Source organism: Astyanax mexicanus, chromosome 17 (genome assembly GCF_023375975.1).
Source record: "Astyanax mexicanus isolate ESR-SI-001 chromosome 17, AstMex3_surface, whole genome shotgun sequence".
Lineage (NCBI taxonomy): Eukaryota > Metazoa > Chordata > Actinopteri > Characiformes > Acestrorhamphidae > Astyanax > Astyanax mexicanus.
In genome coordinates this window covers 44,324,389-44,337,453 of record NC_064424.1, presented here as the reverse complement: position 1 = coordinate 44,337,453, position 13,065 = coordinate 44,324,389, and the positions used below count along the sequence as shown (strand labels likewise).

General features: G+C 37.5%; 1 protein-coding gene across 3 annotated transcripts in view; it reads right to left on the bottom strand.

Annotated features, from left to right (window-relative positions):
• rxraa (retinoid X receptor, alpha a) overlaps positions 1–13,065 on the bottom strand; it is a 270,194-nt gene that overhangs the window by 177,082 nt on the left and 80,047 nt on the right. The window contains exon 1 of one of the 3 annotated variants that reach the window (XM_049466148.1): positions 5,103–5,380. The exons of the other annotated variants lie outside the window; for them this stretch is intronic. Coding sequence (XP_049322105.1) covers positions 5,103–5,130 — 28 coding nt within the window. The 5' untranslated portion in view covers positions 5,131–5,380. Of the gene's footprint in view, positions 1–5,102; positions 5,381–13,065 lie in introns of those variants that run through there. 3 annotated transcript variants of the gene reach the window in all.

Below are 13,065 nucleotides of genomic sequence, written 5' to 3'. Positions count from 1 at the left end.
TCACAGCCTATAAAAAGGCCTTTTTTTCTTTTTTCATTTCCTCGCTCGAGTTCTCGAGTTACAACCACACACTGACGGAGCTGAAGTGACCAAACTGAAGTGACTTCTGCTTTTTTATTCTCCATCAGCTCAGCACACACAGCTCTAGCTGCTGCAAACTAACAAACTCATAAACAGACAAATAGAGACAAACAGACGAATAGACAACTAGACAAACAGACACACAACTTCACGCCACTTCATGGTTTCCTCAAAGGTACAGTAGACTGTCTACAGGAGCTTTACTTAGTGGACATTTCTGTTCCATATTCCCGTACAGCTGTTTAAAGTTGTTTCCTTAAAGTTACATCGACTCTAAATAAGTCACCTTTGCACAAATATGCAAATTTACCCTGTGACAGTGAATGTAGTGTAACTAGGGGCAGAGATGTCAAGTAACAAACTACACTGCCTGGCCAAAATAAAACTCTCCATGGTTTTATTTTATCCAACTAATTTTTGGGCATTTCTATTGGACGATTACTTACAGTATAGCAAAAAAAGTGAAAATGTTGGAATCTGAATATAATATCTCAAAAAAGGCAACACACGCAAACAAAACATAAAAAAGTTCAATAAGAAAAGGAAAAGCACTAAATTTTGCACAGCAAGATACAGATAAGATAAGTTTATAAGTGGCTGTACTGTATAGTTTTACAGTAGTGTCACTTAAAAATTATAATTATTATGAGAAACAAAAATAAATGCTATTTTTACTGAAATGTTTTTGCAGCTTATTTTACCTGATCAATGTTGCATCACATATAGCTAGATGGTTTAAGAAGAAGCTCAGAAAAGTACTCAGTGCTCCTTCTGTGTTTCTTAAATGTTGCTTTTTAACAATATAAAGTTTTCTTCACAATTCAGAACAAGCTAAAGTCTAGGCTAAAGAGAGCTAATGTGGCTACAGCGGATTTTACAATAAGGGAAAAGGAGGAATGTGTACAGTACTGACATTTGTGTGTATAAAGTTTGACAGCTTATTTCACCAGAAAAAAAGGTTATGTTAAAAAACTCCAAGGAAAGTTTAGAGAAAGGTACTCCGTGTTCTTTCAGTGTGTTTTTCAGCTGTTGTTTTTATTTCTAATATGAAGTCATTTCACAACGAGCTAAAGCTAAAGCTAAAGCTAAAGTCAGTGAAAGTGGCTACAGATTTTCTCAGCAGTTTTTCCTGTACAAGAAAAAACAAGGAGACGTGTGTATTTACACTTCAGTTTGACGGCTTATTTCTTAAGAAAAAATATATAAATTCATTTCCTAACCCTCCTTTTTGCCACAGTTTATTTTGACAGATATGTCATATTGTCACACTGCTCACCCGAGCTAAATGGTGAAAAGTACTCAATGTTCTTCAGCTTTTTTTTTTGTTTTGTTTTTTTGTTTTTTTTCAATATAAAACTATACTCGCTTCAGTGTGACTCAAGATATCGAGACCGTTTAAAGATGCACCTCAGAGAGGAACTCAGTGTTCCCTCTGGCTATGTCATTTTACAACAAGCTAAAGACTAAGCTAAGCTAAGCTAAAGTGGCTACAGCTGTTTTACAGTAGTTTTATTGTACAAGAAAAAATGTACTTAGTGATAGGTTTATTACTTACGTGTTCCTCAGCTTAGAAATGAGAAAAAGTAAGAGTACAGAAATGTCTGGTGTGTAGAAAGTTTAGAAAGTAACAGCTTTTTGCACCAGAAAACACAGCAAAAAAAATCTGTTTAAAAGCTACGAACTCTTCATAAAACATTATCTACATGCAATACTGTAAAACACATAGAGCTAGATTGTTTTTAAAAGTACCTCAGAAAGGCACTCAATGTTCCTTCAGTTCTTCTCAGCTGTAATATGAAGTAATTTCACGATAAAACTAAAGTGTCTACAGTTGTTTTACAGTAATTTTACTGTACATTAAACACAAGACAACATCAGAAAACACAACATGTGCTAAAAAGTAGAGGCTTTTTGCACCAGAAAACACAGCAAAAAAATAGTTTAAAAAAAAAAAAAAAACTAATTTAACATAAAAAAAAAATATCTAACAAAAAAAAAATCATGCTAAAAAAACGCCAAACTCTTTAAAAAAACATTTTCTACATTCACTGCTGGAAAGCACATATAGCTGGATTGTTTTCCTAATTACCTCATAAAGGAGCTCAATGTTCCTCAGCTTTGTTATTTTTTCAATATAGAACCAAACCTGCTTTAACACAGTTGTTTTACAGTAGTTTTTACTGTATTACTGTATAATAATCAAAAGAGTGATAAACTATTAAATCTAATTAAGGCCCTGCTAAAAGTGTAAAAATGAGAAAAGCTAGAAACGCACCAAAACAATCACATTAAAAAACTCCAAACTTTTTAAATTCACTATAAAGCTAAAAAAATAACAAAATGAGAGGCGCTCAATGTTTCTCAGCTGTGTTATTTTTCAATACAGAACTTAACCAGCTTCAGTACAGTTGTTTTACAGTAGTTATCACTGTCTCACAGTATAATAATCAAAAGTGATAAAACTGTTAAAACTATAAAAGGCTTGATCACAAACACAAAAAATCTTGCTAAAAAAACCGAGAAAAATTATATTAAAAAACTCCAAACACATTTTTATTCAATGTAAAGCTAAACTAGCTAAGAAATAAAGAAAATGAGTGGCGCTCAGTGTTCCTCAGCTGTGTTCTTTTTTCAATACAGAACTAAACCAGCTTCAATACAGTTGCTTTACAGTAGTAATTACTGTATTACTGTATAATAATTACAAAAGTGATAAATTTTTTTAACTGTTAAAGGCTTGACCAGAAAAACACCAAAAATTGTGCTAAAGGAGTAAAAAAGAGAAAAGCTAAAAGCACAGAAATGACTTTTGAAAGTTTTGACAGCTTATCTCACCAGAAACACACCAAAACAATCATTAAAAAACTCCAATTTTATATTATTTAATATAAAACTAAACTAGTTAAGGAATCAAGAAGATAAGACACAGCTGTGTCAAACTGCCCACTTATACCTGGTGAAATTGTTTAACAAAGTACCTCAGAAAGATACTCAGTGTTCCTTCTGTGTTTCTATGCTGTATTTTTTATATGAGATAATTTGACAATAAGCTAAAGTGGGTACAGTTGTTTTACAGTAATTTTACTGTAGAAGAATCACAAGACTGATTAAATTGATTAAACTTGTTGTGCTGTTTCTTCCGTGTCCCTCAGCTTCAAAACAAGAAAAGCTAAGAGCACTGAAATGTCTGGTGTGTAAAAACTCCAAACTCCTTTTTTTCAATTATTTAATATAAAACTAAATTAGCTAAAGAACGGAGTAAGTGGGACTTGTGTTAACATGGTTAAACAGCTTATTTTACAAAAAAACTGAAAATAATCATATTTTTAAAAACTAAAGTCTTAAATTTGGTATAATGTGTTATGATGTGCATGCATATATATCTGTCAAACTGTCCACTACTGTACGTGAATCACATAACTGATAAAATGCTTAGTCAGAAAACACAACATGTGTCAGGTGTGCAGAAAGTTTGACAGTTTGACAATTTTACCAGAAACAAACTAAAAATCAATCATATTAAAAAACTCCAAACTCTTTTTTTATTTAATATAAAGCTAAACTAGATAAGGAACTAAATAAATGAGACTTGTGTGTACAAGGTTAAACAGCTTATTTCACTAGAAAACTTTTGATATACATTAATAATATATATATATATATATATATATATATATATATATATATATATATATATATATATATATATATATATTTATATATATATATATAAAATCTTTCAAACTGCCCACTTATACCTAGCTAGTTTAACAAAGTTCCTCAGAAAGGTACTCAGTGTTCCTTCTGTGCTCCTATGCTGTATTCTTTTAAATATAAAGTAATTTTACAACACGCTAAAGTGGCTAAAGTTGTTTTACAGTAATTTTACTGTAGATGAATCACAAGACTGATAAAATTCTTGTTGTCTTGTTTTGTCTTGTGTGTCCCTCAGTTTAAAATTGAGAAAAGCTAAGAGCACTGAAATGTCTGGTGTATAGAAATGCAGCAAAACAATCATATTAAAAACTTAAAACTCTTTTTTTTTTTTAAATATAAAGCTAAACTAGCTAAAGAACTAAAGAGTGAATGAGAGTTCTGTGCATATGGTCAAACAGCTTATTTAACGTGAAACCTAAAAATAAACATATTTTGAAAAAATCTTAAAGTAAAAAGTCTTAAATTTGGCATAATGTATTTTAATATATTTCATATACATGTAATTTTGTGAAAATGCCTATTTATATCTAATGAGAGTGTTCTTAAAGTGTTTCTCACAAAGCTACAGGCTAAACTGAATTGTTTAGTGTACTTTTACTGTATAAAACAAGAGAACAGAGCTACACACACACACACATGCACGAGCAGCAGCAGCAGCAGCACGTGAACTAAACGGGGGAGATCCCACTTCTCCAGCGGGTTCTGACAGCAGAACCGAGCCGGGCTCGGGTTCTCCAGCGGGGGCATGTTTATGACAGGGGGCCTGAGATAAGCAGGGGGGGCTGCTTTAGTGCTTTTACTGCTCAGCACCGATATTTTCTCAGTGAAAGTGTGAGTGGATGACAGGCGCGTGCCACCGAGACCAGCGCGAGAAGAGGAGGAGGATGAGGAAGGAGCGCGCGCTGCTCAGGCTGCTGAAGCTGCTGCTGCCGCTCGTGCTGCTGCTGTAGCTGCTGCTACAACTTTGCTGTTTACTTCGCCGAGGTCGCGCGTGACTTTTCACGGCGCTCGTGCAGCTCCAGCGACACAAAACACGGCTCAAAACCAGCGCGAACCGAATGACATGCACGCGCTAAAGCACTGCAGCGTGCCTTTACCTGTTGTTAAAACGTTTCACACGAGTAAAGCCAAAAAACAACTACATCCACATCAGCTGCAGAACCCGGATTAAACCCTCAAAAACACACAAACACGCACAGCACAGAACAGCGCGCGAGCACGCGTGCTTTTGCTTTTCTCTACAGAGAAGCTCTAATTCAGGAATTCGAAACGCAAGACAAACAGTAACAGTGAGTAAAACTCACCCAGTGACAGGAACGGTTTGGTCTCCATGGTGGGTGGCGGGTTAGTAGTTAGCTCATGCCAGCTGCCCCCCGGACCGCGCGCGCTGCCTCTGCCGCCGAGCTCCCTGCACGCGCTGCTGCTGCTCCGGCTGTGGAGCGCGAGGCGGGCGCTGCTGCTCTTTTCTCTCACTTTGCGCGCACTTGGGTTGTGTTGGGAGCTTTGGAGCGCGCGGGCTCACGCTCTCACTCTCTCTTTCTCTGTGCGGGTGTTGCGCTCAGACTGGCGGCTGTACTGCAGGAGGACCCGGTGAGGAGGGTGGGGAGGGGAGGGGGCGGGGGGAGTGAGAGGAGGGGAGGGGTGAGGTGAGGGGAGGGGGGCGCTCCGAAGTTAACCCCTCCCTTTCTGGATGGATGCCTGTCAACGTTTGACTAATTTTTTTCGTGCATCATGTTATAATGTATACAAGTATTTATATATATTGATTTTACCAAATTAAAAACCTCTGGAATATAATCAAGAGGAAGATGGATGATCTCAAGCCATCAAACCACCAAACTGAACTGCTTGAATTTTTGCACCAGGAGTAAAGCAGCATAAAGTTATCCAAAAGCAGTGTGTAAGACTGGTGGAGGAGAACATGATGCCAAGATGCTTGAAAACTGTGATTAAAAACCAGGGTTATTCCACCAAATATTTATTTCTGAACTCTTAAAACTTTATGAATATGAACTTGTTTTCTTTGCATTATTTGAGGTCTGAAAGCTCTCCATCTTTTTTGTTATTTCAGCCATTTCTCATTTTCTGCAAGTAAATGCTCTAAATTACAATATTTTTAGGTTGTCTGTGGTTTATAGAATAAAACATATAAATATACCCTGTCATGTTGGGATAACCCCGCCCCTTAAAGAAAGTAGCCTTTTGACATTAGTGACATCATAACCTTCATACTGTTTTATTATCAAGGGACTAAAAATGCTGCATGTTCAGCAATTAATAATATTATTTTCACATTATATTTCTCACATTATATTTCCATACTTTGCTTGTATGATAAATTATGTTAAAAAAGTATTGTAAAGCACTCTTGGTCAAATAACTCAGTAACAAAATTAATTTGAGAACATTTAAAATGTGTCTATGCAACACCGTGGATGCATTCGTGGCAGAAAATAAAATAAGAAGTGGTTAAGATGGAAAATATGATTTCTGTGCAGTCTTATGTAGTCTTAATAGACCATAAATATGATTAATAGTCATATTTGGGTATCAACTCCCTCTATAAACTCTCCAAGCACAAAAAACACCATCCATCTGTTTTTTAAGAATCAGTTGAAGTGATTTGGATCTCAGGAATCATTTGCTTCTATTGGCCGTTTGGATGCTCCCTTATTGTGACATCACAATAAGGAAATCTGCATAGAACCACCCTCTTTATGTGACTGATTTAGAGCAAAGAACTTTATGAACACGTTTTGTGTAATATGGTATATTATGTCCCTTTGAAAAGAAATCTACAAGGGCCAAAAGGCACAATAATGTGATAATTCCTTAAATTAAAACTAAAGGGAAAAGCTCAGGTTTACTGTGTGCAGTAAAATCAAAAGCTTTAAATCAACACCCAAAGACTTCATTTTATCTAGACTGCTGTGCATTCCAGCTCTCACTCTACAGAGTGTGAGAATCACACTATAAGTGCTAAATGATCATGTTAAAAAAGAAAAAAGACTTGAGCGTGCAAAGTTGCGTGCAGTAGTGTTATGCATCGTTTACACTTTGGGCCAATTCACACTTCTTGTGCTATTTATACACCTCGTTTAAAATACTGTTTTTAGTGTCAGTCCAACGTTCAACATAAAGCAAATAACAGTTTACCGCACTAATTTTACACTGATGATCTGAATCCACAAGTCAAAATCACTTTGCTACATTAAGGATATAAAGATGATGGGCTGCATTTTAGCGATTTTTAGGTGAGCCATCAATTGTGTACAGTGCAGCTTGATTTAGGGCATGTCAGTGTGTCTTTGCTATCGTAACAACGGGAAAAGTACACCTTACACAGTTTGAAATGCACAAAAAGGCATATACTAAGTCCAACCTTTCTCAGCAGAGGAAACTCACCTGCATGTTTATGCTCGTTCATGCTATGGATTTGGACGTCTGTGTACTTCACTGCCAAGATAGCAATGAACATCTGTTAATTAAACAGATTGTTAAAACTACAGCTTGTTCATAACTATTGGTAACATTTTACAATAGGACAACAGTACTAAAAACTAAAAACATTTTTTAACTTAAGGTTAACATCTAAACAACCTGCTAAATTTGGGAATTTAATTACCAAACGAGATTAAAAGAAGACAAAATAGCTATTAAACAGTATTTGGCTCGTTCAGACCAGAAAATAAAAAAGACTAGAACTGACTAAAACAGAATTTAAATACTACCATTAGAGTGTCCAGTTTTCTAAAGACACTCATGATAGTTGGTTGGCTAATGAATAATTAGATTACATTTCTCATTTTACACTAAAACACCAGATTACAGGAAAAAAAATTCTATGAATGTCACCAGCAATTTAATATTAAAAACATGATCAAAAACAGTATGATTAACTGCTTATTTGGTTGACAGCTCAAATACAACTCCAAATAATGCAGGAGATTCATTCCAGCTAAAGCTGTCAATCACTTTCTTACTAAGTGTAGCCCCGCCTTTTTTTAAAAACAGACTTATGTGGGAAAATAAAAAAGGCATTGTTTCATTTCTGCATACTGAAAACTGCAAGTGTCAGATTTCTCATAAGACTAAAGGAAACTAAAAAAGCACTGTGTCATTATTTCCCACAGACCCACCAGCATGCACAGACAATTCTCCCACCATCTACTGGTGCTTACAGCAGTAGCTATATCAAGTCAAAAAAAGAGAAATGATAGTATGAAACAAGAAAAAAAATCTATTTAAACTGCTGCATGGATTTGTCAATGGCCTTTTCGACAGTAGAGATGCTCTTTTAATTTCTAAAGAGAAAAACTAATGAAAAAATACTATTTACTGTAACCCAGAGGTACCACCACCTCTGGAATATAATCAAGAGGAAGATGAATGATCAAAAGCCATCAAACCGCCAAACTGAACTGATTGAATTTTTGCACCAGGAGTAAAGCAGCATAAAGTTATCCAAAAGCAGTGTGTAAGACTGATGGAGGAGAACATGATGCCAAGATGCATGAAAAAAACTGTGATTGAAAACCACCAGGGTTATTCCAGCAAATATTGATTTCAAAACTCTTAAATGTTTAGAAATCTAATGAATATAAACTTGTTTTCTTTGCATTATTTGAGGTCTGAAAGCTCTGCATCTTTTTTTTTGTTATTTCAGCCTTTCAGACTCATTTCTCATTTTCTGCAAATAAATGCTCTAAATTACATTATTTTTTGGGTAATTTGGGAGAAAAGTTGTCTGTAGTTTATAGAATAAAACAACAATGTTCATTTTTCTCAAACACATAATTATAAACAGCAAAACCAGAGAAACTGATTCAGAAACTGAAGTGGTCTCTTAATTTTTTTCAGAGCTGTATACAGTATAAAAAACTAACATTAGGGTGAACCATAACTGCAGAGCCATTTAAGGTGGAATGGCTTATTCCCATTAGCAAAAAATTAGCAACTCAACACAGTGTTTGACATAGTTTGATAAACACTGCTTTCCAGGTCCGTTGCAACAAATCAAGCAAATCAATTAATTGCCTGGAGTGTGCTACCCTATGAATCCTGTAATGGTTAATGCCGGAAACTACAATGACACTTTTATTAGAATGCCCTCAAGGGGAACCCTTAAACTAGTTGCTGACTAGTAGCCAGCCAGCCAGGTTCGTGATTCCTGCAGTCGGCAAAATATGAAACTTTGAAAATCATAAAGCATGAGATCCATTTTGCTTGGGAACCCAACATTAGCCAAACTAATGCTAATGTTACCTTTTGTCACTTAAACTTATTGTGAAAATTAAAGCGCATAAAGTTCTGCTATAGACTGCAATGCTATATCACCTGATTACCTATCCAATCAGCTGCTTCCTTCTGCTTTTAAATAATGAACACTCATTCAGTCCCTTTGCCTTTTAAATGCTGACCTTTTCGGATGCCCAGGGGTTGGCTCCGCCCTGTCTTCCATGTACAACAGGATCACGATCAGGAGTCCAGACGTATTAAGACCTGGGCTGAAGGCGGGGCCTATGTCCTGAGACTTTATAAAGAAAGACTGTTTCTATATAACCTCTTTATAATATACATGTACAGTCAACAAAACTGCCTCAAAACGAAACGGTTCCAGTCAGAGGAACCAGTGCATCAAATTTGGGCGTTCTCAAACAGGCCCTAGAGCTAGTGCTATATAGCAGCTGCCTGCTGCTTTTACATAACACCCTGCACATTGCTGCAGAGAGAACTGGGTCATTTCTCCGTCATTATACCTCTGTCGTCTCAGTGTGGCCATAACAACACTTTATCTTTCACTCGCCTTGTAGGATTAGCTCGCCCAGGCAGGGGTGCATGGGATACTGTAGACTGTATAATATTCAGAGTGCTGGATCTTCATTGGAAGTGTATGAACAAGTACATCCAAATATATAGTATACAGTAGGGCTGACCGATATTGGAAAAAAATTACATTGCAAATGTTCTTTTATTGATGATATATTTCACAATATATATTTTGCGCTGTCTCACGTCCAGACCGATCAAGAGCTGAGTCAGCGCCGAGCTCAACTCAAAACCAGAGAAAAAAAACACTTAAAAAAGAGCATTTAAGTGTTATTTTAAAAGGTAAATAAGAAAAGCAATTTTTGGGGATTAAAAGTGTGAATTCAGCTGTAACTGGAAATATCTGCACTGCAAAACTGTGCTGCACTAAGATGCACAGCTTCCCCTCATGCTTCTCAGGCAGCAGCAGCCTGTCACTCACACAGACACAGAGACAGTGCTGTGTATCTACAGGGGTTGGACAATGAATCTGAAACCACAGTTTAATTAGACCACAATAATTGATTGTGGTGACGGACAGTTCTGGTGGAAACAGGAGAGTCGAGGTGCACATTGAATTCTGCCGTGATTTGATCAGCCGTGGTTTAATGTTTTTTTTTGGATACAATCCGGGTTAGCACCCGAACATCCCTTTCAGACAGCTTCCTCTTACAGCATCCACAGTTAATCCTGTTGGATGTGGTTGGTCCTTCTTGGTGGTATGCTGACATTACCCTGGATACCGTGGCTCTTGATGCATCACAAAGACTTGCTGTCTTGGTCACAGATGCTCCAGCAAGACGTGCACCAACAATTTGTCCTCTTTTGAACTCTGGTATGTCGCCCATAATGTTGTGTGCATTGCAATATTTTGAGCAGAACTGTGCTCTTACCCTGCTAATTGAACCTTCACACTCTGCTCTTACTGGTGCAATGTGCAATTAATGAAGATTGAACACCAGGCAGCTCCAATTTAGCCATGAAACCTCCCACACTAAAATGACAGGAGTCTGCAATGTGACTATGATGACGATGACAATGCTTAAACGATACATCGCGCAGCCCTCGTGTAATTGCTGTTAGTGCTGATCTCAGGCTGATAGAAGAACTAGAGAGAGTTGTTGGATGTGATCCAGTGACAGGGTGCTGTAGAGACAGAGCAGAAGTTTTCTCTAAGAGCTGCGAGGGTGTGTTCGTGCAGATGTACGTTTATATACACCCAAAAAGTCCCGGAGCCTTCCCAGCGGCCTGTGAAAACACAGCTCAGCTCGTGGAGCGTTTGAAGGAGCTCGATGCGATTCGGCTGGCGGGAGGATACATAATTTATGCAGCACACTGCGCATTAGAGATCAAAGACGTTTGTCGACACTCCGCAATAAACCTAAAGCAGCCGTGACTGGGCTCCAATTCAAGGCTAATGTGTGTGTGTGTGTGTGTGTGCATGTAAAAGGTTGGGGGTGGGGGATGGGTGTAAATGATAAAGGATGAAGGATTATATGAACAGGTATAATTAAGTCACTTTCACTAATAGCTGTTCACAAAGACTAGTATGGCATCTACTACTGTTAATAGATCTGCAAAAGCTCTCAGCTGGGTAATCAGATCTTTCTTCTAGAGCAAGGGTGTCCAAACTACGGCGAGGTATTTTAGAAATAGAAACGGGTATTTTAGGTGTCAGAAACGGGCCAAAGAGTCTAAAAGCAGAGAGAGTGCCCAGTTGTAGCACAGAAAAACGGGCCAAAGAGTGTAAAAGCGGAGAGAGTGCGCATTTGTGGCTCAGAAAAACGGGCCAAGCGCAAAAAAACGGCGAAAGAGTCTAAAAGCGGAGAGGGTGCGCATTTCTAGCTCTAAAAACGGGCCAAAGACTCTAAAAGCGGAGAGGGTGCGCATTTCTAGCTCTAAAAACGGGCCAAAGAGTCTAAAAGCGGAGAGGGTGCGCATTTCAAGCTCAAAAAACAGGCCAAAGAGTCTAAAAGCGAAGAGGGTGTGCATTTCAAGCTCAAAAAACAGGCCAAAGAGTCTAAAAGCGAAGAGGGTGCGCATTTCTAGCGCAAAAAACAGGCCAAAGAGTCTAAAAGCGGAGAGGGTGCGCAGTTATAGCGCAAAAAAAAGGGCGAAAGATTCTAAAAGCCATCACTAGCATTGACTTCCAGGCAGGTAGCTAACATTATTATTACTCATATATTTTGTTGCTCAACCAGGCCTTATTTAGGTCTAATTTATCCAAATGTAAATTATCACCAACCACTGTCTTTTTTCTTGTCTTTTGCTTCCCTTCTCTCCTTTCTTTCATGGCTTCCTGATGGAAAAACTATAAATTTTCATATTTTGCCGGCTGCAGGAATCACAATTATGTTTTATTCCCCAGTTATGGGATGTAGTTTCCCATTACATCCACAGATGCCTAATCTAAAATGTGTTTTAGGCATCATGTATGGCTCTGTAGCCATGCCTGGCATATATGTTAATCTCTTATTAGGTTGTATAAAATAAAATCTGCTACCATGTCTTTCTCAGTGTTCCTCAAAGCTTACTCCAGCTCCATTCTCCCAACAGAACTGTAAAAGAATGAAATTGTACGTGGAGTCTGGATAGGTCAATTACTATAGACTTGAGAAAAGACATGCATACGGCCCACATATAAACATTTCTGCTCATCCCTAATCTCACAACTGTGAAACAGGCTTAAACCACGTTTATTATTTAATATGGTACAGTCTCATTTCTCATTGCTGGATGCTCCAGCAGTGTCTCTCATCACTCTAAAAATACTGTAGCCAAGAGTAAATTACATGCAGAGAGAATGCACAGTATTTGTGCCAGTCTAGCACAGACACACACTCCCACTCTGAGACCAAACAGAGAGTGTGTGTTCACGGAAACAAAGGCTAAAGTAAAGTGTGGCCAAACACAGATTCAGGCTAGTTATTTAGTGTGACGGGGTGCAAAAAGATTTGTTTAAATCAAGGTCATCCAGCCAGTAAAGCACAGGCCTTCATTATCTACAGCAGAGCTTCAGCCAGAAGCTTCACTCTCCTGTTTCCAAGCTGTTTGGTCAGTGTCAGTTGCTGATTTTGCACATTTTTAGTTGCTCATTTCTATCTTAAACCTCATTAACAGTCTATTTTCATGTCTTCCGTCTGCATCGTTTAACCCTTTCAAACCCTGTGTCCTTTACAATGGACATCATGTATTTCCTTTTCTTTAAATGTTGTGTCACACATATGTTTAACTAAGACTGTCTTAACTGTTGTCCATCAGAGTAGAGCATGAACCAACCGATGAATAAGTTTACAAGCCAATGAAACAGTAGCTTATCCTCGCCATCTTCACAAAAAAAACAAACAAAAAAAAAACGGCACCTCAGGCATTAAAGCGTAAAAAAACCCCAAAAACAATTAAATATTTTAGTTAATTGGATTTAACTGGACTTCATATTAAAGTATTGCATTCTTATTT